The sequence below is a fragment of the Dendropsophus ebraccatus genome, chromosome 2 (assembly GCF_027789765.1).
Source record: "Dendropsophus ebraccatus isolate aDenEbr1 chromosome 2, aDenEbr1.pat, whole genome shotgun sequence".
Classification (NCBI taxonomy): Eukaryota; Metazoa; Chordata; class Amphibia; order Anura; family Hylidae; genus Dendropsophus; species Dendropsophus ebraccatus.
Window position 1 is genome coordinate 100,258,068 of NC_091455.1, and position 22,955 is coordinate 100,281,022.

The 22,955-nt window shown below is 43.0% G+C and overlaps 1 protein-coding gene across 1 annotated transcript in view; it reads left to right on the forward strand.

The window, feature by feature from the left end:
- The first annotated feature begins 1,185 nt into the window (after positions 1–1,185).
- The window catches only part of LOC138783395 (enoyl-CoA delta isomerase 2-like), a 33,417-nt gene continuing 11,647 nt past the window's right edge, over positions 1,186–22,955 (forward strand). The window contains exons 1-6 of the mRNA XM_069958069.1: positions 1,186–1,270; positions 2,530–2,622; positions 6,560–6,727; positions 7,458–7,527; positions 15,007–15,109; positions 16,951–17,071. Of these exons, the coding sequence (XP_069814170.1) occupies positions 2,572–2,622; positions 6,560–6,727; positions 7,458–7,527; positions 15,007–15,109; positions 16,951–17,071 (513 nt within the window). The 5' untranslated portion in view covers positions 1,186–1,270; positions 2,530–2,571. The remainder of the gene's footprint in view (positions 1,271–2,529; positions 2,623–6,559; positions 6,728–7,457; positions 7,528–15,006; positions 15,110–16,950; positions 17,072–22,955) is intronic.

The window sequence follows — 22,955 nt, forward strand, 5'->3', positions numbered from 1 at the left end:
GTACTGCCCCGCTGCAAGGTGCTACCCTACGCACCAGACTATGGGTGCCTAATGGTAAATATGACCCTGCAGGTATACAGGACACTACATGTATACAGGATCCCAAAACTATACACTACAGGTGCACAGGACCCCAAAACTATACACTACAGGTATACAGGACCTCCACCAACTATATACTTCAGGTATACAGGACCTCCACCAACTATATACTACAGGTATACAGGACCCCAAATTATACACTACAGGTATACAGGACCCCAAAACTATACCCTACAGTTATACAGGAACTCCACCAACTATATACAACAGGTATACAGCACCTTCACCAACTCTATACTACAGGTATACAGGACCCCAAAGCTATATACTACAGGTATACAGGAACTCCACCAACTACATACTACAGGTATATAGGACCCCAAACTATACACTACAGGTATACAGGACCTCCACCAACTCTATACTACAGTTATACAGGACCTTCAAACTATGCACTACAGGTATACAGGACCCCCGAACTATATACTACAGGTATACAAGACCTCCACCAATTATACACTACAGGTATCCAGGACCCTCAAACTATAAACTACAGGTATACAAGACCTCCACCAACTATACATTACAGGTATACAGCACCAACTATATACTACAGGTATACAGGACCTTCACCAACTGTACACTGCAGGTATACAGGACCTCCCTCAACTATACACTACAGGTATACAGCCCCCCCAACTACACATTACATGTATACAGGACCCCCCCAACTATACACTATAGGTATACAGCCCCCCCAACTATGCACTACAGATATGCGAGACCCCTAAAAACTATACATTGTGGGTATACAGAACCCCTCCAACTATGCACTACAGGTATACACTAATTTCACTGATTAGCTCAGATGAAACAATACCTTTAGCTTGGCCTCCTGGGCACCTTAGAACAAATCTAATTAACACACTGACACACGGGCAGCACCGGGTACATTTTCTAGTGTTATATAAAAACATACCTTTTTTCCCTTTCTCTGTTGCACAGAATTTGACGTTTTTTGGTAGCAACCCTATGATGTATTGTAGTCCTTGCTTAACTTCTTTGTACTTAGCATAATAGTTTAAGCCGTGCATTTCCCCTTTAAATAAAGGCAGTGCTTTCTAGATTCCAAATATCTCCTCCCATCACATGGGGCTCAACTACAGAGCAAACAGGCAGGAAACTGATCACTCTGTATATACTGCTCTCACAGCAAAGCCTCCCAAAGGTAAGACACATTTATGACTGCAAACTACATAATTCACCTTATAAAAGGGGATGTATTTATGCTGGTATAATCCACGGTGCCTTGTATAGCTCTACACTACAGAGACAAAAGAGTTTTCTCCTGATCCTTCTGAGGAGCTGTAGTGTTTATGTCATCCAGCAGGAACTGTGTTGGAGCTAGGGTTAAAACATTTGAACTTTAACCAGTTCTATTTCACTGCCATCAGAAGAGCTGCTTATGAGTGCACTGCATCCAAGCCCTATGTTTGATGTACAGTATATGCCAGGAAAAAAACATTAGTATATATGTGATATGTATGTAAATCAATATAGTGTACATAACTAAAATTATTCATGAGACTTGTAAAAGACATGAGACATAAAAAAATAAAAATAAAAGTAAATCTAAACTATTATTATTATTGTTAATAATGATTATAATCTTCAGCTGCTGAACACTACATTATTGTGGTAATGATTGTTTCTTTTTTAATATAAATGGGGAAAGGTTTTCTAGAATCTAAGATGTCCGCCCGCACATCTGGGCACCTTTCCGCCGGCCCCATAGACACCATTCTATGGGCCGACGTATTCCGCTATACGCTGAAAGAAGTGTCATGTCACTTCTTTCAGCGGATCGCGGAATACGCCGGCCCATAGAATAGTGTCTATGGAGCCGGCGGAAAAGCGCGTGCCCGTGCGGGTGGACAGCTGACGGAATTCCGCGGACATTGTCCGCGAGAATTCCGTAGTGTGAACCCGCCCAAACAGAGGAGTTCTTGATTAATGAGACTAAAATAGTTAGGGGCTATTCACACATCCGCAAAATACTGTCTGTGCACAGAAAGTATTCTGAGGACTAGACCTCAGAGCTCCTGGCATCAGCATTCATTATGATGCCGGGAGCTACATAACTGTTTAAGTCTTTGCACTTCTGTACTAACACAGCATGTATCTAATGTGTGTGTTTAATTTTAGGGCAAATTTTATAAATGGCTGATTTTTGTGCAGAAATATCTGTGACAGTCACATTTAGTTTACATGCTGGGCAGCAAAACAAAGCAGAAACATGGAACTGATTTTTTTAGTTGCAGACAATTCTGTCACTTCTGATACATATTTCTAGCTACATCCAGCTACATTTATATCCACACTCTTACATTGTTTAAAGGAAAGTAGGTTAAATATTACATGTACAATGCCTGTAAACTTTGACCTAAGTTCAAAGCTGGTGAGTTGTTAATGTCTGATTTCTCTTAGTTCAAGGTACTAAACATCCAGAATTAAACGCTTTACACAAAAATGATGGAATGTAAGCGCCCACTAAGAGGATCAGTAGATGACTTTTTAAAGGTAAGCCAAAAGTTACCAGTAGGAGTTAAATGCAGTTTAATTGAATGAGAATTTTAATTGAATTTTTGAAAATGCTTTTGTGTCTTAAAGGGGTACTCCATCATTAGGTAAGAAAAATAAACATGTTGTAAAAGCATATAACATTGCTTACCTGTTGGCCTAGTTCTGAAACCACCAAAGCTGTTTTGGGGGGTCTTGGTTCTGTACTCCGTGGTTGTTCTTCCTGGTTTAGCAGTTGCTCATTACAATTTCCAGAATTCATAGCTTTCCCTCAGCTTTTGATTAATCCCTTCCATCCTGCCTATTCCCCTCTCCCAGCACTCCTTCCAGTTCCCTGCACAAAGCTGTTGCAGAACACCTCAATACGCTGCAGATTTTTACATCAGTGAGGTTGCAGCATCTGCCTGTCTGCTTTGTAGCATTATGCATCACAAGACAGCACGCTGTAAACACACATCACTTTCCCTAAATATCTTGATATAGATATGTATGCATCTTTGTCTATGACAAGGAGTTGTTGCTATAGGGCTGGTTAGTGATTATGACATCACTCAGGGGGTGGGCCACCAGCTCAGAGACAAGATCCAGCCAAGCCTCCTCTAAAACCAGAGGATGATGTGTTGTCTCTGCAGAGAGGGAGGAATTGGGGGCCTAGAGACAATACACATTTTGTAGTTCTTCTGTTTTCTATTTCCTGTCAGTGATGAAGCACATGCTGAAGCCAGTACTATTAGTAATAACAGTATATTAGTAAGTTATACTAACTAACTAACTGAGGTGTTTGTTTTTTTTTAAATAAAATTTTCTAATACTGGAGTACCCCTTTTAATTGCATGAATCTCGTGATTCCAGACCCAATACAGGTTAATTCAACTTGATTTCTTATCCTTATTTAGAATGTTACTTTTTATGTTGTATTATCCTTTTTCTTATGGCTTTAAAATGTCAGTCATTATAACTTTCAAGATCTAAATCAACAAGGGATGTGATATAAAGTTTGCAATTACCATTATTATTATTTTTCTTTAGTTATCATGCTGTAAAAGAAAGCTATACTTGTATCCAGGTAGAGTCTCCTAAAGGCAGCTTTTTATACCTGTCTCCCCTCTGTAGTTGGCCTACGTACCCAATGTATCCGTCAATCAGATGACTGCCTTCTCTGTGAGCACACAAATGACCAATATTTTCTGCGTTGTTTTTTTTTTTTTTTTTTTTTTTTATTCAACCAGCACAAGAATAAAAACTGCTTTCAGGAGATTGGACCTGGATACAAGTAAGATTACATTTGAAGGATAATGTGTTTTCCCTTAGTCCCATCAGCAGCACAATAACGGGGTATGCTTTCCCCTGTGAGCTAAGCATGATCATGGAACTTTTACTAGTAAACATAATTTTAATCAATAATAAACAAAACTGGCCCCTCCTCCCTCCAGCATAAGAGGAGGCAGACCCACACAACCAGTGAGTTTTTTGATAAAGTAGAAGAAAAAAATATAGCAGGAAGTTGTGCCACTGACCAAAGGAAAACCACAATATCTTTCAAATGTAATCTTCCTTTACATCCCACTCCAGCACAATAACAGGGATTTACCACATACAGAACAAACAAAAAACCTTATGGGTAGCCATAGCTCTAGTAGATTGAGCCTTCGTAAATTCGGAGGGTCTAAACTAGTCCATAGCAAAGGTTGATGCACTAGAAATTGATGGCTTCTTGCCTCTATTTCTGCCCATGTAAGCCACAAACAGGTTCTCAGAGTCTCCGAATTCCTCAGTTCTTTGAAGATATACCTTTAGACATCTCACCACATCAAGCATCCCAATTTCCGGATGAGTGAAATGGAGGCGAGTTTGGATGGGAGTACAGGAATAGCAATCATCTAGTTTAAAGATGGACACTTTGGGGGGAAAAGTTGGTAGAAACTTTAAAAGTACTTTACCCTGTAAAAAGGTGCTATAGGGCTCTTTAGATGAGAAAGCTTGAAACTCTTCAACCCTCGTGAAAGATGTTATGGCTAAAAGAAAGACAGTTTTTAATGTTAGCTTTTTCAAAGAAGGGCTCAAAAGGCTCCCTAATAATTTCAGTACCAAAGAATGGTCCCACAAATTTACTTGTCTGCACACTCTTGGGCAAGGCCTGGTTACCGCTCTCATAAATACTTTCACTTCTTGAATCTGGTAGTCCCAGGGGAATGGTCTCTGTAGGAATGTTTTTTTTCCATAGAAGCAACCAATGGGACTCTGAGTATACTTGGTGACAATCCTTTATCAAAACCATCTTGGAGAAACTCGAGGATTTGTGGTACCGAATGGTCTCTGGGGTCAATCTGTCTAGGAGAACGCCAAAATTGGAAAGTTCTCTTGGCTCTAGGTTAGGATCTGTTGGTAGCTTCACTCCTCGAATGGGAGTATTGATCACTCTGCTTGAAAAGCCCTTAGCCCTCAGAAGTAACAGGTCAACTTCCAGGCAGATGAGGAGACCCCAGATTGTGGCAGAACTGCCCAGACACCAGGTTCCTACATATTGGCAACCTCCAATATTCCTCTTGACTCATGGTCATGAGCTGGGCAGACCAGGATCTCTTTAGCCAAAAGGGTATTATTGTAATCACCGAGGCTTGATCTCTGAACAGTACCCTTGGAATCATGACCGTTGGTGGGAATATGTACGCCAGATGGAAGTCTCAAGTTATAGACATTGCATCCACCACCTCTGGTCCTTACCCTTATAGTGTGATTTAGAAGCTGAGGTGAGAAGTAAATGAGAGCTTTGTGAATTGCTCTCAGTTCTAGTTGGTTTGAAGATAGAACACAACAAACTGGTTCTAACATAGAGAGAGCAAGGACTTGGCAGGAATTGCTTAAATAGCTAAAATTAGGTGCCAGATATAAGTTAAGCCCCCACCGGGAGACATTATAATAGGCAGAAGAACCTATACATAATCTGTGTATTCTGTAGAACATAATCACCTGCAGGAAAGAAGTAAATACTCCGCCGAATACTCCGCCGAAAATGCTGGCAATCAGACAGCCCCGGCACTGGATTGCCAACAGGACGGAAATAACGTTAGTGACAGGAATGCTTGGTTATGTTGAATGTTCCTGTGTATAGGGAGGACGGGGGCCAGACCAGAGAGTTAACTAATAATTGAACGAGGGCTTGGTCTTCAGTAATGAAGGTGTATGGGGGACATTAAAGCATATATTCACTTTGCTGTCCAGCAAAGAAAAAAAAAAAAAAGTCTTTTGTGAAGACTACGGATTCGGCACGGAGATTCGGGAACCTCCTGCTTTGTCTTTGAATGGAAGTCTCTTCCATGAAGAAAATGGACAGAAACAGAATAAATTCCATATAGGAACATGGCTATTCTTGAAACCAAGGAATATCTGTCGCATATGATCCTTTCAGGCTGGAACTGCATTCCCACTGTAGTTCCAAAAGATAATTATAGAGTTGTTTAATTGTGACCAGTGAAATCTCTTCCACCCGTATTTCATAAACTTTTATTTGTTTCCCTTTTCCCCCAACTGGTTTTAAGAGTTTGTGAACCTATATATCTGGTCCACCCAAGCCCGATGTGCTAACATCTTTCCAGTTTTTTGGAAATCCTTTTACAAGCCAGAAGCTGTTTAATCCTGTCATTTCAACTATAAGACCTAGGGTACAGATTTACAGTTATTACAAGTTGCCAGAATTTTATTAGCAAGTTCTTACCAATAGAAATAAAGTTTTGGAAGTTTTACATACTTTTAATTAAATCGGCATTGGTTGTTTTTAACATGGGCATTTATGTAACAAATTTCATTGCCTATGTGTAGGAGGTAGTATGCCATGTGTATCACACTACAGTTATCTGCTGCCATTGTTTCTGATGAATTGATAAGAAGTGGTGGATTCCTGTTCTAACATTCTATTTTCTTTTGTTTTGACTTTTAGGGAAAACAAAGCGGCCACTTGGTAATGTGTATGGTGTCCTCTGAGCCTGGGAAGCAATCAAGGAAGAACAGTTCTTCAGAATATCAAAACATTGAAGTTACCTACCTAGATAACATTACTAAAATAGTACTGAACCGTCCCAAGAAAAAAAACGCTTTTAGTCGTGAGGTAATATTTTTCTTCTTCCTGTTGTTGGGCATGTTTAGATTAAAATCAATTATACCTACAGTATTGTATAACCTAAAATTTCCATAGTATTAACATAATGTTTTGCCATCTGATTTTTATTGGCAATTACTAAATAAAGAAATAAGAACAGATGGTGACCGTCAGCTACTGTTTGAAGAATTTGAATGTCTATATATCTATGTATTTTCACCATTTCTGATCTTTGTTTTGGCAAATACAGTGGTGCCTTGGATTATGATTGGATGGTGTCACAGTCTACAGACCACGCGCCCCCCCCCCCCCCCCCACTGGTAACACCTAGTTAGTTATTGAGTAACACATTTCTTGTAAGAATAGAAGAACCCATTGGCAACCTGTGATTGCACCAGACAAGGGGGACTCTTCTCACCATGTAGGTGCTATGGTCAATATGAACTGGTCGCTGAGGCAGGGTCTTAAGGAGAATACATTTTAAAGGACCCAACTAATGCACACAACAGAGGCAGTTTCTAAATCCTAATCATTTTGTGTACACCTTCATTTATTAGTAGCACCACCACCTATGGTAGTGCCCAGAATAGACTTGTATGTGTGTGTATTCTTAATCAGACTATAGAAAGCTCTCTGGCAAACAGAAAAAGAACCGATAGATTTGCTAACAGTGACAACAATACAGTGGATTTGAATATCAGGGCCATCTTTTTAAACCGTAAACTGTCTCTTATTGCAGATGTACAAAGAAGTTAGCTCTGCACTAATTGAAGCTGGACAGGATGATTCTGTATTAACAGTAGTAACAGGTATTGTACATTATTATTATAATAATACATATATAATTTAATTAAAATTGTATTCACTAACACACATAAATGTACCTAAATGCTAGAGACAAATCATATGACAGTCATTTCAATTGCGTGTTTTTGAAGTGAAGAAATTGGTGTACCCAGAGGAATCCAGCACATACATGGAGCAAACAAAGAATTTCATGCAGATTACCTATCTGACCCAGAATGCTGTAGACTTGGGTTGTTGGCCACTTTGCAGCTGGAAATAAGCAGCATTTATATATCATGTGACTTGCGCTGCAATGCTGTGCAGCTGAAGCTCTGCCTCTTTCGCCCCATGGTCAGCTCCTCTCTATAGTGGAACATTACGTCCAGGCAACAGGTGCAGGCACAGCATTGCAGTAACAGCACTGTACATGAGAAAGTGCTGTATTATCAACTAGAGTAGGGAAAGATTTAGGGAAAGCTAGTTGGGGTCATTTTTTGTACTATTCATCATTGCTTTATTTGTGCTATCATCTGGCCCATCCTTATTCAGTTTCTGTTATCTGTTGGCGAGTAATGATGAGCAAGCATGCTCGTTCGAGCATTAGGGTACTCAATGGTACTCGTTACTCGGACGAGCATCTTGCGATACTCGAGAAAATCTCATCATCTCTTTCCTGTAAGTTTCAGCGCTATTTCTCAGCCAATAAACATGCAGGAGACTCTTTGGTACATCCGGCGATCACGTGGGACCCATACATGTCCATAGCAGCGATTGGTTGGCCAAATCAGATGACCCTGCCATATAAAAAGCGCGGCCGGCAAGGCTTAGAGAGGGAATTAGCGTTCCAGTAGGCAGGGAATACTAGCGAAACAACCAAACAGCCCTTGTAAGGGCTTCAAATCGTTTTTAAATTGTATTATTACAGACTGCTGGCTGGGACTTGCAGTGCAGCTACCATGATTTCAGCAGCACACTGTGGGGATTGGCTGCTGGCAGAAAGGGGACATTAGGTGTTGCATACAGACCCTTAAGAAGTACTCAGTAGTCAGTACTTTTATGTTTTTGTGGCTGGTGGTGCTGCTGTAGTACATTGTATTGTTTTGATTTGTAGTACACCTGCATAGAACTTCACTGCTCATTGTAAGGGGTTGTCACAGAGTGTATTGGTACAGCCACCACTAGATTGAATCTCACAGCCCCCCAAAAACTATTGGGACCACTAGTATATTTCCAGATTTCTGTCTTTCTTACTCAAGCCATATTTAAGTTCACTACTGCTTGCAGAATGTAAAGGGGGTGCCACAGAGTGTATAGGTGCAGCCACCACCAGATTGTATACCACAGCCTCCCAAAAACTAGTGTGACCACCACTAAATTTTCTTATTTCTGTATTTCTTACTGAGGGCATATCCAAGCTCACTGCTAATTGCCCTGTGTAAGTGCTGCTATACACCATATAGCAGCACTTACACAAAGACTCTATACGACTACCTCCAGAAGTAGTCTGAGTAATATATTTTCTTGGCTTGCTGTGATCTGTAGTGCAGCTATCTCAGTCTTGACTGTGCAGTGTCAATAAAATGGTGAAGCCCAGGGGTAAGGGTCGAGGATGAGGGCATGGGGTTCCAAGCGATGCAGTGGGCAGAGGCCGTGATTCTGGGCAGGGTGACACAGCAGCACCCGTTGAGGAGGGAGCAGTGGCACACCGCAGACATTCAATCCCTAGCTTCTCGCAACTTAAGGGGTCTCAGGGTACACCACTGTTGAAACAGCTGCAGCGTAAACAGATGCTGACGTGGATAGCGGATATTGTGTCCAGTAACTTATCCACCACCCAGTCTTCCACGCAGTCCACCCATGCTAGCCAAGGGAGTGGAACCCTTGCTCCAGCAGCTCAGCCTCCCTCCCCACAGCCTGGCCCCTCCAGGGAAGGAAGGGATACAGATCCACCACCATCACCCTGCTCCGAGGAACTCTTTTCTGGACCCTTCCCTGAGTCTGAGCACATTTATTACAAATTTATTACAAAATCGTAACAAAGACTGCACAGTGTTTTGCTCATTCTGGAAAGATGAAGCTCAGAGATACACAACTCTGGAAATTGTCCAAAGGTTGCAGCAATATCTTTCTCCTTAAGAGTGGATTATTGGTTTTGTCTGCCCATACCCTGCCACAGGGGCCTGCAGATCCTTGCACTGGAAGGAGATACATACTCCTCTGGCGGTGAAGGGGCAGAACATGGCAGAAAATTGCCTTTCAAAAAAAGGGAAAAAAAATGAAGGAAGCTGACCTTGCCCATCTTTCCAAATGAAATACGAGAAGAATCTTCAAAAATGCACAAACATGTGTTTCATTTATTACCACATAGTGCTACAATGAACAATGCAAACTTTGCTGTCTAAGGCTATGTTCAGAGACCGGCTGGTTGCACGGATCATCCCGGCCGGATGATCTTTTGGCCGCAGGATTCTGCTGCGGGTGCATCAGAGCGCGCCCGCATCAGAACCTCCCACAGCACACAATGAAGCAAGCGTCCGGAGCCGCTCGCTTCATTGTGTGAACTGACAGGTCTTTCTGCGGCCGCAATTCACTGAATTGCGGCCGCAGAAAACTAACATGTCAGTTATTTGCGGCCCCGTACAGTATATGCTCCGGCCGGGATCCCATAGAAGATAGGCTATGTGTCTTCACTACCATGCTGTGCCTGGTTTAATTTTTGGGAGGCTCACTGTCTACCGCTTCTACCTTGGTCACTCTTTCCTCACCGCCATGCCGTGTCAGGCTAAATTTTGGGCTGGTTCATATGCTACCTCTGTTTTAATGGTTCCCTGTGATCTCAGCTCCATGCTGGGTCAGGCTAAGTTTTTGGGTGGTTAATATGCTACCTCTGTTTTAATGGTAGTTACTGTGTTCTCACTGCCATGCTGTGTCAGGCTGAGTTTTTGGGTGGTTTATATGGCTACCTCTGTTTTAACCAAGCTGTTGACATGAATTAGGCATAATGGTGCCATTAGGCAGCCGCAGAGGCATTCATACATGCTGCCCCTGCTGTTTCCTGTCCATTTCCGTTGTGTTTCTATCATTTTCTGAGGTTGACAGGTTTTCGCACAACCTTCCCTCTACCGAACTTGGGTCCCCTGCAAAAATGCTCGAATTTCCCATTTGACTTCAATGGGATTCGTTACTCGAAATGAGCACTCGAGTATCTGGAGATATTCGTCTTGAGTAACGAGCACCCGAGCATTTTAGTACTCTCCCATCACTATTGGTGAGCTTTTATTTATGTTATTTGTTACCTCATTGCATTGATGCATGTCTTATATATTTGCTTTTTTGACTGACTGACTGTCTGACTAGTTGTTTCTTATATATTTTAGCCCTATTATATGTTCTGGGGGCATCCGAGTACTGGGAGCCATTGTTAGGACACAGGAAAGGTGTCTGCTATAAGTAAATAGTAGTTCTGCCGTGTTCAGCATAAAATATGAGAATAAACTTCCCATAAAGAGTAAACAGAACCATATTTCTTTGCATCTGATACAGGTACAACCATGTGTATATTACCAGCTAATATAAATAGTAAATTACTGTGGTTATTATGGCTCAGTTCACTTTTCTATGATCTTCTGTATGGATCTGTTATATATAGCCAATAGATTGCCATGAGGTGAGGTCTACCTTTATGTGCTTCCACACCTATCATTATTTGTTATCCTGGGTTGCACATGAACCAATGAGAACAAAAACAGGACATGTTCCATTACATGCATGAACCATAAAGACTTTATACATCGCTGTACATGGTTCATGCAAATGGCATTAATCTGTCAGCCTCAATTCAGAGTTGAAGCTGCTAAAACTCTTAGCTGTTAGCTGTCAAGGAGACCTGAAACCTTTCATACATGTGTCTGTGTTTCCAGAATGCAGAAAATGCTATTTACTGCAAAAGTCAAATAGGCTTTCCCTTGCTCCTGATGTGCAAGTGCTTTGGGCTGTAATATCTCCTTGCTCCCCCTCCTATCCCTATGTCTTGATTGTTGGTTAGCTGGAAGCTGAGCCCTGACTGACAATCAAGCTAAGTCAGTGATGGGTGGGAGAATGAGGAGGTCTCATAGCTTGCAGCATATTAGGAGTTTAGTAAAGTATCTTACTCTTTGCACTGAAGAATAAAAGCTTTTTCTATGTTCTGGAGGCACAGATGGATATATGAACGGTCTCCTTGATTTTCATTCACCTGCCCACTTAACCCATCAGCTGCCAGCTTTACACAAGCTTATACATTACCTGTCTGTGCTACCGCCTGCTACTCCGACTCTCTGACATCCCTGATTGGCTGAGCAGGACGCCAGGGAGCTCACAGCCAGAGAAGCAGGAAGGAGCGATGAGGTAATGTATTAGCCCAGCAGTGGTGGGTTAAGTGGACAGGTGCTACATTCTTGCAGTGGAATGAAAATCCTCTGTGAGTATCGCAGAGTGAAATCCGCTGCAGTACTGAAGGTGTGAAGGGACCCAAAAGAAAGTTATCCAGGTTTTTCAGTTAAAAGGAACCAGTCCCTATAAAAACATGCCTCTAGTTAAAAAAGCCATGTTTTATAGCCCCCAGCACTGTTTCCAACCATATAAGTAATTGCTATCAGCACTACTTATATCCCATAGCTGCACCAGGACGTTATTGAACGTCCTCGTGCCGCTATGGGAGTTCAGAGGGGGGTCGCGCGGCGACCACCCTCTGAGCTGCCGCGATCCCGGGTGCCACGTGTAGCCCGGGCTCGCGGCTATTAGCGGGCACGGTCCGATCGCCGTGCCCGCTAATTAAGTACTTAGAAGCAGCTGTCAAAGTTGACAGCTGCTTCTAAATACTTGCTTTTATTCATACCTGGTGGTCTAGTGGGGGGATCGCCCCCCTGCGGCGCGATTGCGGGGGGGCGATCCCTGCATCCATCCCGGGCCGGGGTCTGCTCCGTAATGGCGCTGATCCCGGCTCGGCATTCTATTGCTTTTGGCTGCAGCAGCCAAAAGTAATAGAACACCGATCTCATGGATTCATGCAGTATAACTATACTGCATGGATCTCTATGAGAGATCAGAGTACATATACTAGAAGTCCCCCAGGGGGGCTTCTAGTATATGTGTAAAGTAAAAGAAAAATGTATTTTTAATAACACAAAATCCCCTCCCCTAATAAAAGTCTGAATCACCCCCCTTTCCCCATTTTATAAATAAAAATAAATTAATTAATTAATAAACAAACATGTTTGCTATCGCCGCGTACGTAATCGCCCAAACTATTAATTAATCACATTCCTGATCTCACACGGTAAACGGCGTCAGCGCAAAAAAATCCCAAAGTGCAAAATTGCGCAATTTCTGTCGCATCAAATCCAGAATAATTGTAATAAAAAGCGATCAAAAAGTCATATATGCGCAATCAAGGTACCGATAGAAAGATCACATCATGGCGCAAAAAATGACACCTCACACAGACCCATAGACCAAAGGATAAAAGCGCTATAAGCCTGGGAATGGAGCCATTTTAAGTGACGTATATTTGTTAACAACGGTTTGAATTTTTTACAGGCCATCAGATACAATATAAGTTATACATGTTACATATCGTTTTAATCGTAACAACTTGAGGAACATGCATAACAAGTCAGTTTTACCCCAGGGTGAATGGCGTAAAAACACATTTCCCCCAAATAAAAGAAATGCGTTTTTTTTTTCAATTTCACCACACTTTGAATTTTTTTCTGGTTTCCCGGCACATTTTAGGCAAAAATTACATCTGCCATAGCAAAGTACAATTAGTTGCGCAAAAAATAAGGGCTCACTTGGGTCTCTAGGTGGAAAAATGCAGGCGCTATGGCCTTATATACACGAGGAGGGAAAAACGAAAACGCAAAAATGAAAACTGGCTGTGTCCCCTAAGGGATATGGCTCATAAACATCTTTCATGTACAAATGAAAATCAGTATGCCTCCTACTACAGTTAAAAAAACAAAAAAACAACAAGAAAGCACATGCAAATAAATTGGTTGACATCAAAACAATCTTTATTATAATATAAACAAAAAATAAAAACATACAATTATACAATTGATCATCAGCTTCATCCAGAGTCAGGTTGGAAACCCAGATGTTACCCCCACTCCATTATTAAGCTATGTCATAGATATGGAACATAAAGTAGTAATGAACATACTAGTATCATGGTTCCTGTCATAGTTTTGACCAGCTTTTGTAAAATCTACTGCACATGTGCTAACGTCAAAATATTGAGTGAGAACGCCTCCCATGAAGGTTATGGCAAGATGGCGCTGACACAGAATGGCCTTCCAAAAAAAGGCTACAACAAAATGGCGTCAACATAGAAAATATATTAAGGGTACAAACACACACACCGTATACACAGCAGATCTGCAGCAGATTTGATGGTGCAGATTTGATGCTGTGTTCAGTTATTTAGATCTAATCTGCTGCGTATCGCAGCAGAAAATACCCTGCGTATACGGTGTGTGTGTTTGTACCCTAATGGAAGAATAAAGAGATGCTTCTACAAAATGGCATTAGGGTTAACTATCTAGGTATAGGTTTATAGCACAAGTTTTTTTTTTTATAAGAATACTAATATGATTGTCCCTATTGTGGTGCCTATCTGTTCATCGCTAGATCTACTATACATATGCTAACAGAATATAGAGTAAAAAGGCCTTCCATAGAGGCTACGGCAAAATGAAGCTAGCACAGCTTGGATAAACAGATAACTAAAGATTAGAGATGAGTAAGCCGGGTTCGGGTTTGAGTCGATCCGAACCCGAACGTTCGGTATTTGATTAGCTGGGGCTGCAGAACTTGGATAAAGCTCTAAGGTTGTCTGGAAAACATGGATACAGCCAATGGCTATATCCATGATTTCCACATAGCCTTAGGGCTTTATCCAAGTTCAGCAGCCACCGCTAATCAAATGCCGAAAGTTCGGGTTCGGATCATTGCTCATCTCTACTAAAGATCTATTACCACATAATATCAGTATCATGGTAGTAGATCTATTTCTGTTTATCAATGCTGTGCTAGCTCCATGATTTCTTTTGAGTTAGGGGTACCTGCCTAATGGGGGAAATTACCTACCTATTGGGGTCACTTACCTACATAGTGTCAGAACCTAACTAAGGGATGAGACTACCTACCTACTGCAAGCAACTAACCCACACTATGCCACTGGGTCCGACTCTACCTATTATGCATTAATGGCCTATCCTAAGAATATGCCATCAATTGAAAAGCTTGGAGAATTCCTTTAGTTATTATATTTTGGTATTTTTAACATCAAGTCACCTGTATAAAGGTATACACTTCGATCAGGTACCTGCAAACTGCACCACATTTGAATACAAGTTTGTTTTTCTTCTTTTGAAAACCCCATGAGTAATTAAACATAAGATAAATTAAAGATGAATTAAAAAATAAATGGAACTAAGCCTCTTTATTGTGTGTTTGCACAGGACAAGGAGACTACTTTAGCAGTGGCAATGACTTGAATAATGCACTTCAACCTTTCAAAGGAAGTCTTGAAGAAATGGTGGAAGAATCCACAGGGATAGTGAAGTATTTTACATTTCACACTATCACTCTTCAAAGCTCATGATTTAGTTAGTATAAACTATACATGTGTAGTGCTAAACTTCTTTTAAATAGAAAGTGTGTGTAAGTCATGCCTGCCTATAAACTGTATCTCCCAGGTATCTGAGGTGGTTGTCAAATTACACAACATCACAGTGTTTTTTTTTTAGTTCTGGGCTATGTTCACATGCTGTTTTTATGCCAGTATTATAAAACTGTAAATAAATAAATAGCCACATTTTAAAAAGTACTTTTACAGTCTGTTTTAAATTATGGACATATTTTTGCCTTATTTTTGCGTTTGACACTTTTATCCGATGATTTATCTTTTGGGAGGGAAAATTTGTGTTTTTTTTTTAATTGACCTTCTAGAAATACAACCTTTTTAATGTTTTATTCCCATCAAAATAAAAACTTGTGTAGAAAAAGATGGGGAAAAAAGCAATTTGTAGTAAAAACAGGTTTTAAATCATGAGCATTTCTCTCTACTGTATGTACACTTAAGGCCAATTCCCCATAGACTTCAATGGAGCATATTATTACATAGGAAAAACAGATATATTTTGGTATCATTTTACTGTGTATGAACATAGCCTTAATCTGACAACAGACAGCTTTATTTCTTCAGAGAGCAGAAAAAAATAAAACAATGCACACAATCTACAATAGAAAACCAAAGCCATGTGGCCACTAACTAATACAACATCCCCAAGTAACATTCTTTGTCTACTGCGCAGTATCGCATAGAACGCAGACTTGGCTCTTCTACTGGCTCCTACAGACAAATCAGGAGGAATGTAACTTTATCGAGTGGAAAGCGGCGGCAGTGGAGGTACGCCTGCTCTCCCATAGCTATGGCACACGTAGACAGGCGGTATTCCGCTGCGAATTCCGTCTGATTTACTAAGTGTGAACATACCCTTACACTTGGAAGCTTGGTCACTTGGTCGCCGACACCTGTGCCAACTAACAATAAACCAGTAACCTGGACTGGCCCAGAATGGGTTGACAGGCCCTACTTTCAACTTGTCATTCTATAAAATCCAGGCCAGTAAACAGATTTACTAGCATTATGCATCCTCCGGCTTTTGCCTCTTGTGCTCCAAGAAGGGCTGTGCCTGTCCCTAACCCCCTATTTACCCTTGTGACCCTGGCTCTTGGCAGAGTGGCCCCTCGCAGGATGGGCAGCCCCCAGTTCCTCTATACAGGTACAGCACCCTTTAGGACAGGGGTAGGGAATCTTGTTGCAATCTGTTGCAAAACTACAACTTTCATCATGTCTGGGATGGGAGTTGTAGTTTTGCAACAGCTGTAGAGCCAGGGTTTCCTATCCCTGCAATAGGAGATGTCCCCATGTCCTGCTGCCCATAGTAGACGGCTCCTGTGTGCTGCTGCCCCCTATATGCTGTATAGGGAAAAAAAACTCATGACAACTAATTGAATAAACGTATAGCAATTGATAATTACTGATGGCAACTGATGGTTACCAAAAAAAGTATCAAAAACCTGATGACAACTGATGTCTTTTTGGCATTAGTTGTGACATCAGTTGTAGGCAGGTTCCTCCAAAAAAACGGAAACTGATGCATCTGTATATGTAAACTAGGCCTAAGAATAGTCTTGCTTAGTATAACCAGCTATTCTGGATTTCACACATCTTACCCAGATTTCTTTTGATAGGATTTAGAATTCCTCGAGTCTCATAGACACAAAGGAGTAATCTTTCAGAAATATAACAATACTAACCGCCATTCATTTATTTTCTCTTCCTTATAAAATAAGTTTTATCTGATTCCTGAACAGTACAGTATTCTTGTCTTTTATAGGAAAATAGTGTCTATAGTCATTGATTTTCCGAAACCTCTTGTAGCTATGGTAAATGGGCCTGCAATTGGGATTGGCACAACTATTCTTGGCCTGTTTGACCTCGTGTATGCTTCTGATAAGGTAAGTTATTTTATTATGAAATTGACTGTATAATACTGTATGCTATCTGCTGTGTATAGTATATAGGGATTGCACTACTTCTATATTGGTACAGCTGTGTAGCTCACAATGCAGTTACATGTCTAACAACAATTATCATTTCATGCCTGGTACCAACCACTGTGTGTAGAAGCATCTAGTAGTTTGTTTATGTAACAATTAATTAAAAATATTGGGGGAGACTTATTATTCCTGCGCCAAGTGAATACTTAACCCCTTTGTGCTGCAGCTAGTTTGGGCCTTAATGACCAGGCTAATTTTTCAAAATCTGACCTGTCTCACTTTATGCTCTTATAGCTCAGTGATGCTTTAACGTATACTAGCGATTCTGAGATTGTTTTTTCGTGACATATGGCACTTTATGTTAGTGGCAAAATTTGGTCACTACTTTGTGTGTTTTTTTGTGAAAAACATCAAAATATCATGAAAAATTAAAAAAATTTGCATTTTATGAACTTTGAAATTCTCTGCTTCCAAAAAAAGAAAGTCGTAGCACATAAATTAGTTACTAAGTCACATTACCAATATGTCTTCTTTATTCTGGCATAATTTGGTAAACATATTTTACTTTTTTAGGGTGTTATGGGGCTTAGAAATTTATCAGCAAATTATCACATTTTCGTGAAACTGATTTTTTTAGGGACCAGTTCTTTTTTTAAATGGATTTAGAAGTCTGGTATCCTGAAAACCCCCATAAGTGACCCCATTTTGGAAACTACACACCTTAAAGAATTAATCTAGGGGTATAATGAGCATTTTAACCCTACAGGGGCTGGAGGAAAGTATTCACAATTAGGCAGTAAAAAAATGGAAAATTTTAATTTTCCAATAATATATACGTTTAGATTAAAGTTTCTCATTTTCAAAAGGAATATGAGACAAAAAGTACCCCAAAATTTGTAATGCAGGTTCTCTTGAGTACAACGGTACCCCATATGTGGGCGTAAACCACTGTATGGGCACACAGCAGGGCTCAGAAGGAAGGGAGCGCCAATTAGCTTTTCCAATGCAGATTTTGCTGAAGAAGTTTCTGAGCGCCAGGTGCGTTTGTAGTGCCCCTGTAGTGTCAGCAGAGAGAAAAACCCCCATAAGTCACCCCATTTTGGAAAGTACACCCCTCAAAGAATTCATCTTGGTGTGTGGTGACCATTTTGACCTCACAGGTATTACAGGAAAGTATTCAAAAGAAGACAGTAAAACTGAAAAACTCGAATTCTTCCAATAATATGTTCGTTTAGTTTGAAATTTCTCAATTTCACGAGGAACAAGAGGAAAAAAGTACCCCAAAATTTGTAACGCAGGTTCTCCTGAGTACAATGGTACCCCATATGTGGGCATAAACCACTGCATGGGCACACAGGAGGGCTCAGAAGGGAAGGAGCGCCAATTAGCTTTTTCAATGCAGATTTTGCTGCAGAAGTTTCCGAGCGCCAGGTGCGTTTGCAGTGCCCCTGTAGTGCCAGCGGAGTAAAATCTCGCCATAAGTCACTCCATTTTGGAAAGTGCACCCCTCAAAGTATTCATCTTGGTGTGTGGTGACCATTTTGACCCCACAGGTATTAGAGGAAAGTATTCAAAAGTAGACAGTAAAAATGAAAAACTCAAATTTTTCCAATATTATGTTCTTTTAGTTTGAAATTTCTCAATTTCACGAGGAAAAAGAGGAAAAAAGTACCACAAAATTTGTAACGCAGGTTCTCCTGAGTACAATGGTACCCCATATGTGGGCGTAAACCACTGTATGGGCACACAGGAGGGCTCAAAAGGGAAGGAGCGCCAATTAGCTTTTTCAATGCAGATTTTGCTGAAGAAGTTTCCGAGTGCCAGGTGCGTTTGCAGAGCCCCTGTAGTGTCCGCAGAGTAAAATCTCCCAATAAGTCACTCCATTTTGCAAAGTGCACCCCTCATAGAATTTATTTTGGGGTGTGGTGAGCATTTTGACCCCACAGGTATTTGAGGAAAGTATTCAAAAGTAGACAGTAAAAATGAAAAACTCGAATTTTTCCAATAATATGTTCCTTTAGTTTGAAATTTCTCAATTTCACGAGGAACAGGAGAGAAATGTCACCCCAATATATGTAAAGCAGGTTCTCCTGAGTAGAACGGTACCCCATATGTGGGCATAAACCACTGCATGGGCACACAGCCGGGCTCAGAAGGGAAGGAGCGCCAATTAGCATTTTCAGTGCAGATTTTTCTGAAGAAGTTTCTGGGCGCCAGGTGCGTTTGCTGAGCCCCTGTAGTGTCAGCAGAATAGATTCCCCCCAAATGTCACCACATTTTGGAAAGAGCACCCCTCAAAGAATTCATCTTGGTGTGTGGTGACCATTTTTACCCCACAGGTATTAGAGGAAAGTATTCAAAATTGGCCAGTAAAAATGAAAAACTCGAATTTTTCCAATAATATGTTGGTTTAGTTTGAAATTTCTCAATTTGACGAGGAACAGGAGAGAAAACGTACCCCAAAATCTGTAACGCAGGTTCTCCTGAGTAAAACGGTACCTCATAAGTGGGCATAAACCACTGTACGGGCACACAGCAGGGCTCAGAAGGGAAGGAGCGCCAATTTACAGGAGCAAAACCGCAGCTAGTAATGGTTATTAGAATAGCGCAGTTACTAAAATAAAATAAAAAAAATGAGATTACAGGTAATGTGGGGTGGTTACGGGCAACCAGGGGTGGTTACGGGCAACCTGAGGTGGTTACAGGTAATCTGGGGTGGTTACGGACAACATGGGTTGGTCACGGGCAACCTGCTGTGGTTACAGGCAACGTGGGGTGGTTACAGGCAACGCGGGGTGGTTACGGGCAACGTGTGGTGGTTATGGGCAACGTGTGGTGGTCACGGGCAACCTGCTGTGGTTACGGCAACGTGGGCTGGTTACAGGCAACGTGGGCTGGTTACAGGCAACGTGGGCTGGTTACAGGCAACGTGGGCTGGTAACGGGCAACGTGGGCTGGTTACGGGCAACCTGCTGTGCTTACAGACAATCTGGGATGGTTACGGGAAACGTGGGGTGGTTACGGGCAACCTGCAGTGCTTACAGACAATCTGGGGTGGATACGGGCAACGTGGGGTGGTTACGGGCAACCTGCAATGCTTACAGACAATCTGGGGTGGTTACAGGCAATGTTGGCTGGTTACGGGCAACCTGCAGTGCTTACAGACAATCTGAGGTGGATACGGGCAACGTGGGGTGGTTACGTGCAACCTGCAGTGCTTACTGACAATCTGGGGTGCTTACGGGCAACGTGGGGTGGTTACGGGCAATGTGGGGTGGTTACGGATAAACTGAAGTTCTTATAGGCAATCTGGGGTGGGTACCTGTAATCTGACATGGGCACCGCAATCTGGAGGGGGTCATTGGCAATTTGGGGTGGTCAGAGGCGACATGTGGTGGTCAGAGGCGACGTGTGGTGGTCAGAGGCGACGTGCGGTGGTCAGAGGCGACGTGCGGTGGTCAGAGGCATTGTGGCGTGGTCAGAGGCATCGTGGCGTGGTCAGAGGCATCGTGGCGTGGTCAGAGGCAACGCGCTGTGGTTACGTGCAATCTGGGGGGGTTACATGTAATCTGGCATGATTACGGGGAACCTGGGGGGGTTATGTGCAACCTGGAAGGGTTACAGACAATCTGGGATTGTTACTGATAAACTGAAGTGCTTATAGGTAATCTGGGGTGGGTACATGTAATTTGGGGTGGTTACGGGCAATCTGGAGGGGGTCACTGGCAATTTGCGGTGGTTACGGGAAACGTGCGGTGGTTACGGGCAACGTGCGGTGGTTACGGGCAACGTGCGGTGGTTACGGACAACGTGCGGTGGTTACGGGCAACGTGCGGTGGTTATGGGCAACGTGCGGTGGTTACGGGCAACGTGCGGTGGTTATGGGCAACGTGCGGTGGTTACGGGCAACGTGCGGTGGTTACGGGCAACGTGCGGTGGTTACGGGTAATCTGGGGAGGGGTTAGGGGTAATTTGGGAGTAAACTGCAATTATTACTATAATAAAAAGTGTGTGTTTTATTTTTTTGTATGTTTGTCACTTTTTTTACTTTACATATTCATTTTCACTGTATTACTATGATTACTGTGATATTTTCTATCACAGTAATCATAGTTCAGTGACAGAGACCAAATTGGTCTCTGTCACTTTAAATTTTCAGAGCTTGGCTGGTTGTGAAGCGCATGCGCACTTCATAACCAGCCAGGACGTCGAGGAGGAAGGAGCTCCGTGGATCTGGTGAGTATATGGGGAAGGGGGGGTGACTGGGGGACGGGGGTGACAGGGGGGGTGGGGGTGGGGGGCGACTTGGGGGGGGGGGGGACATCACTTTTTATCCCCTGTCACCAATCATTTATGGTGACAGGGGATAAAAAGTGCCGGGAGCACATGGTACAAGCGATCAGCGGTATATAGTATATACCGCTGATCGCTTGTACCGGGACCCCACAGGGGGGTCCCCGATGACTGCCCCATGCTCTCCGCTACCTCCGGTGGCGGAGAGCATGGGGCTTTCATTCATTTTAACTTTTTAATCGCTGTGAACCGACGTTAGTCGGTTCACAGCGATGGCGGCGGCCATCTTGGAAATGATGGCCGCCGGGGGAGGGGGGTTAGTTATCGGGGCACTAGGGGGGTCTGATCTGGGGTCTGATATACACTTATTTCATCTCCCCCCGCCGTAGATTCACGGCGGGGGGAGATGAAAGGCGGCGGCGGCACCGGTAATCTCCTTTACCGACGGTCGCCGCTATAACGTTAATAGCGGCGATCGTCGGTAAGGGGGGGGGCCGGGACGGACCCCACACACTGCCCCAACCCCTCAGCTACCTCCGGTAGCCGGGGGGATGGGGTGGGGGCCGTCCCGGCCCCGCAGCCTTATTCTCTGCCATCGCCGTAAAAAGCTGATGGCAGCAGAATAAGGCCCATTAGTGACCGCCGTAGAAAGCCGTATCGGCGGTCACTAAGGGGTTAAAAATAACTTTAAAATGTTTGTACAGAGCAGCCTGTACTGTCAGTTTGATTAGGATTACATACTTGAAACGGAACATCCTGCTGCAAATATGTAAACACCATCCCCCTTAACCCGCCACGGCCCAGTCAATACTTCACCGGTCCGCACTCCACATTGCTTCTATGGCTTCCAGCATCCTGATGTCCCGCCGCAGCCACTGATTGGCTGATTGAAGCGCATTTAGTTATGTGTGAACCCACCCTTAGGGCTAGTTCACATGGAGTAAAACTGGCAGAATTCCGTGGCGTAATTCTTCACCTAGGAATCCGGCCAGTCTCTGTGTCATACAGGTAGTCTACGGGAAGGCTCGCCCTCTTCTTTCTGTGCAGAAGAATTGACATGGCAATTCTTCTGAGCCGAGAGGTGCGGAGAGAGGAGGCACGCAAGCCCTCCCATAGACGGCCTGTATGACACAGAGGCTGGTGGGATTCCGACAGTTTTACTACATGTGAACCATCCCTTAAAGCAGGGGTGGGGAACCTCCGGCCCGCGGGCTGCATCCGGCCCCTGACACCTCCGGATGCGGCCCGCGGCACCCCTGTGACATGCGCTGCTCTGGAGGAGAAGGAGCCGGCATTCACAGCTTCCTCCTGTGTCTGTGACAGTTACCAGACACAGGAGGACGCTGTGTATGGCGGCTCCTTCTCCTCCAGAGCGGCACACGTCTTCTGCGGTTTGCGGCTCTCTGTCATGTGCGCCGCGGTGGTGAGGCAGGAGCCGGCATACACAGCATCTTCCTGTGTCTGTGCCGGCTCCTTCCCCAGCAGAGTGGCGCACGTCTTGTGACTCCTGCGGGCCGCGCGCGATGACGTCATTTCACTGCGCGCCGCC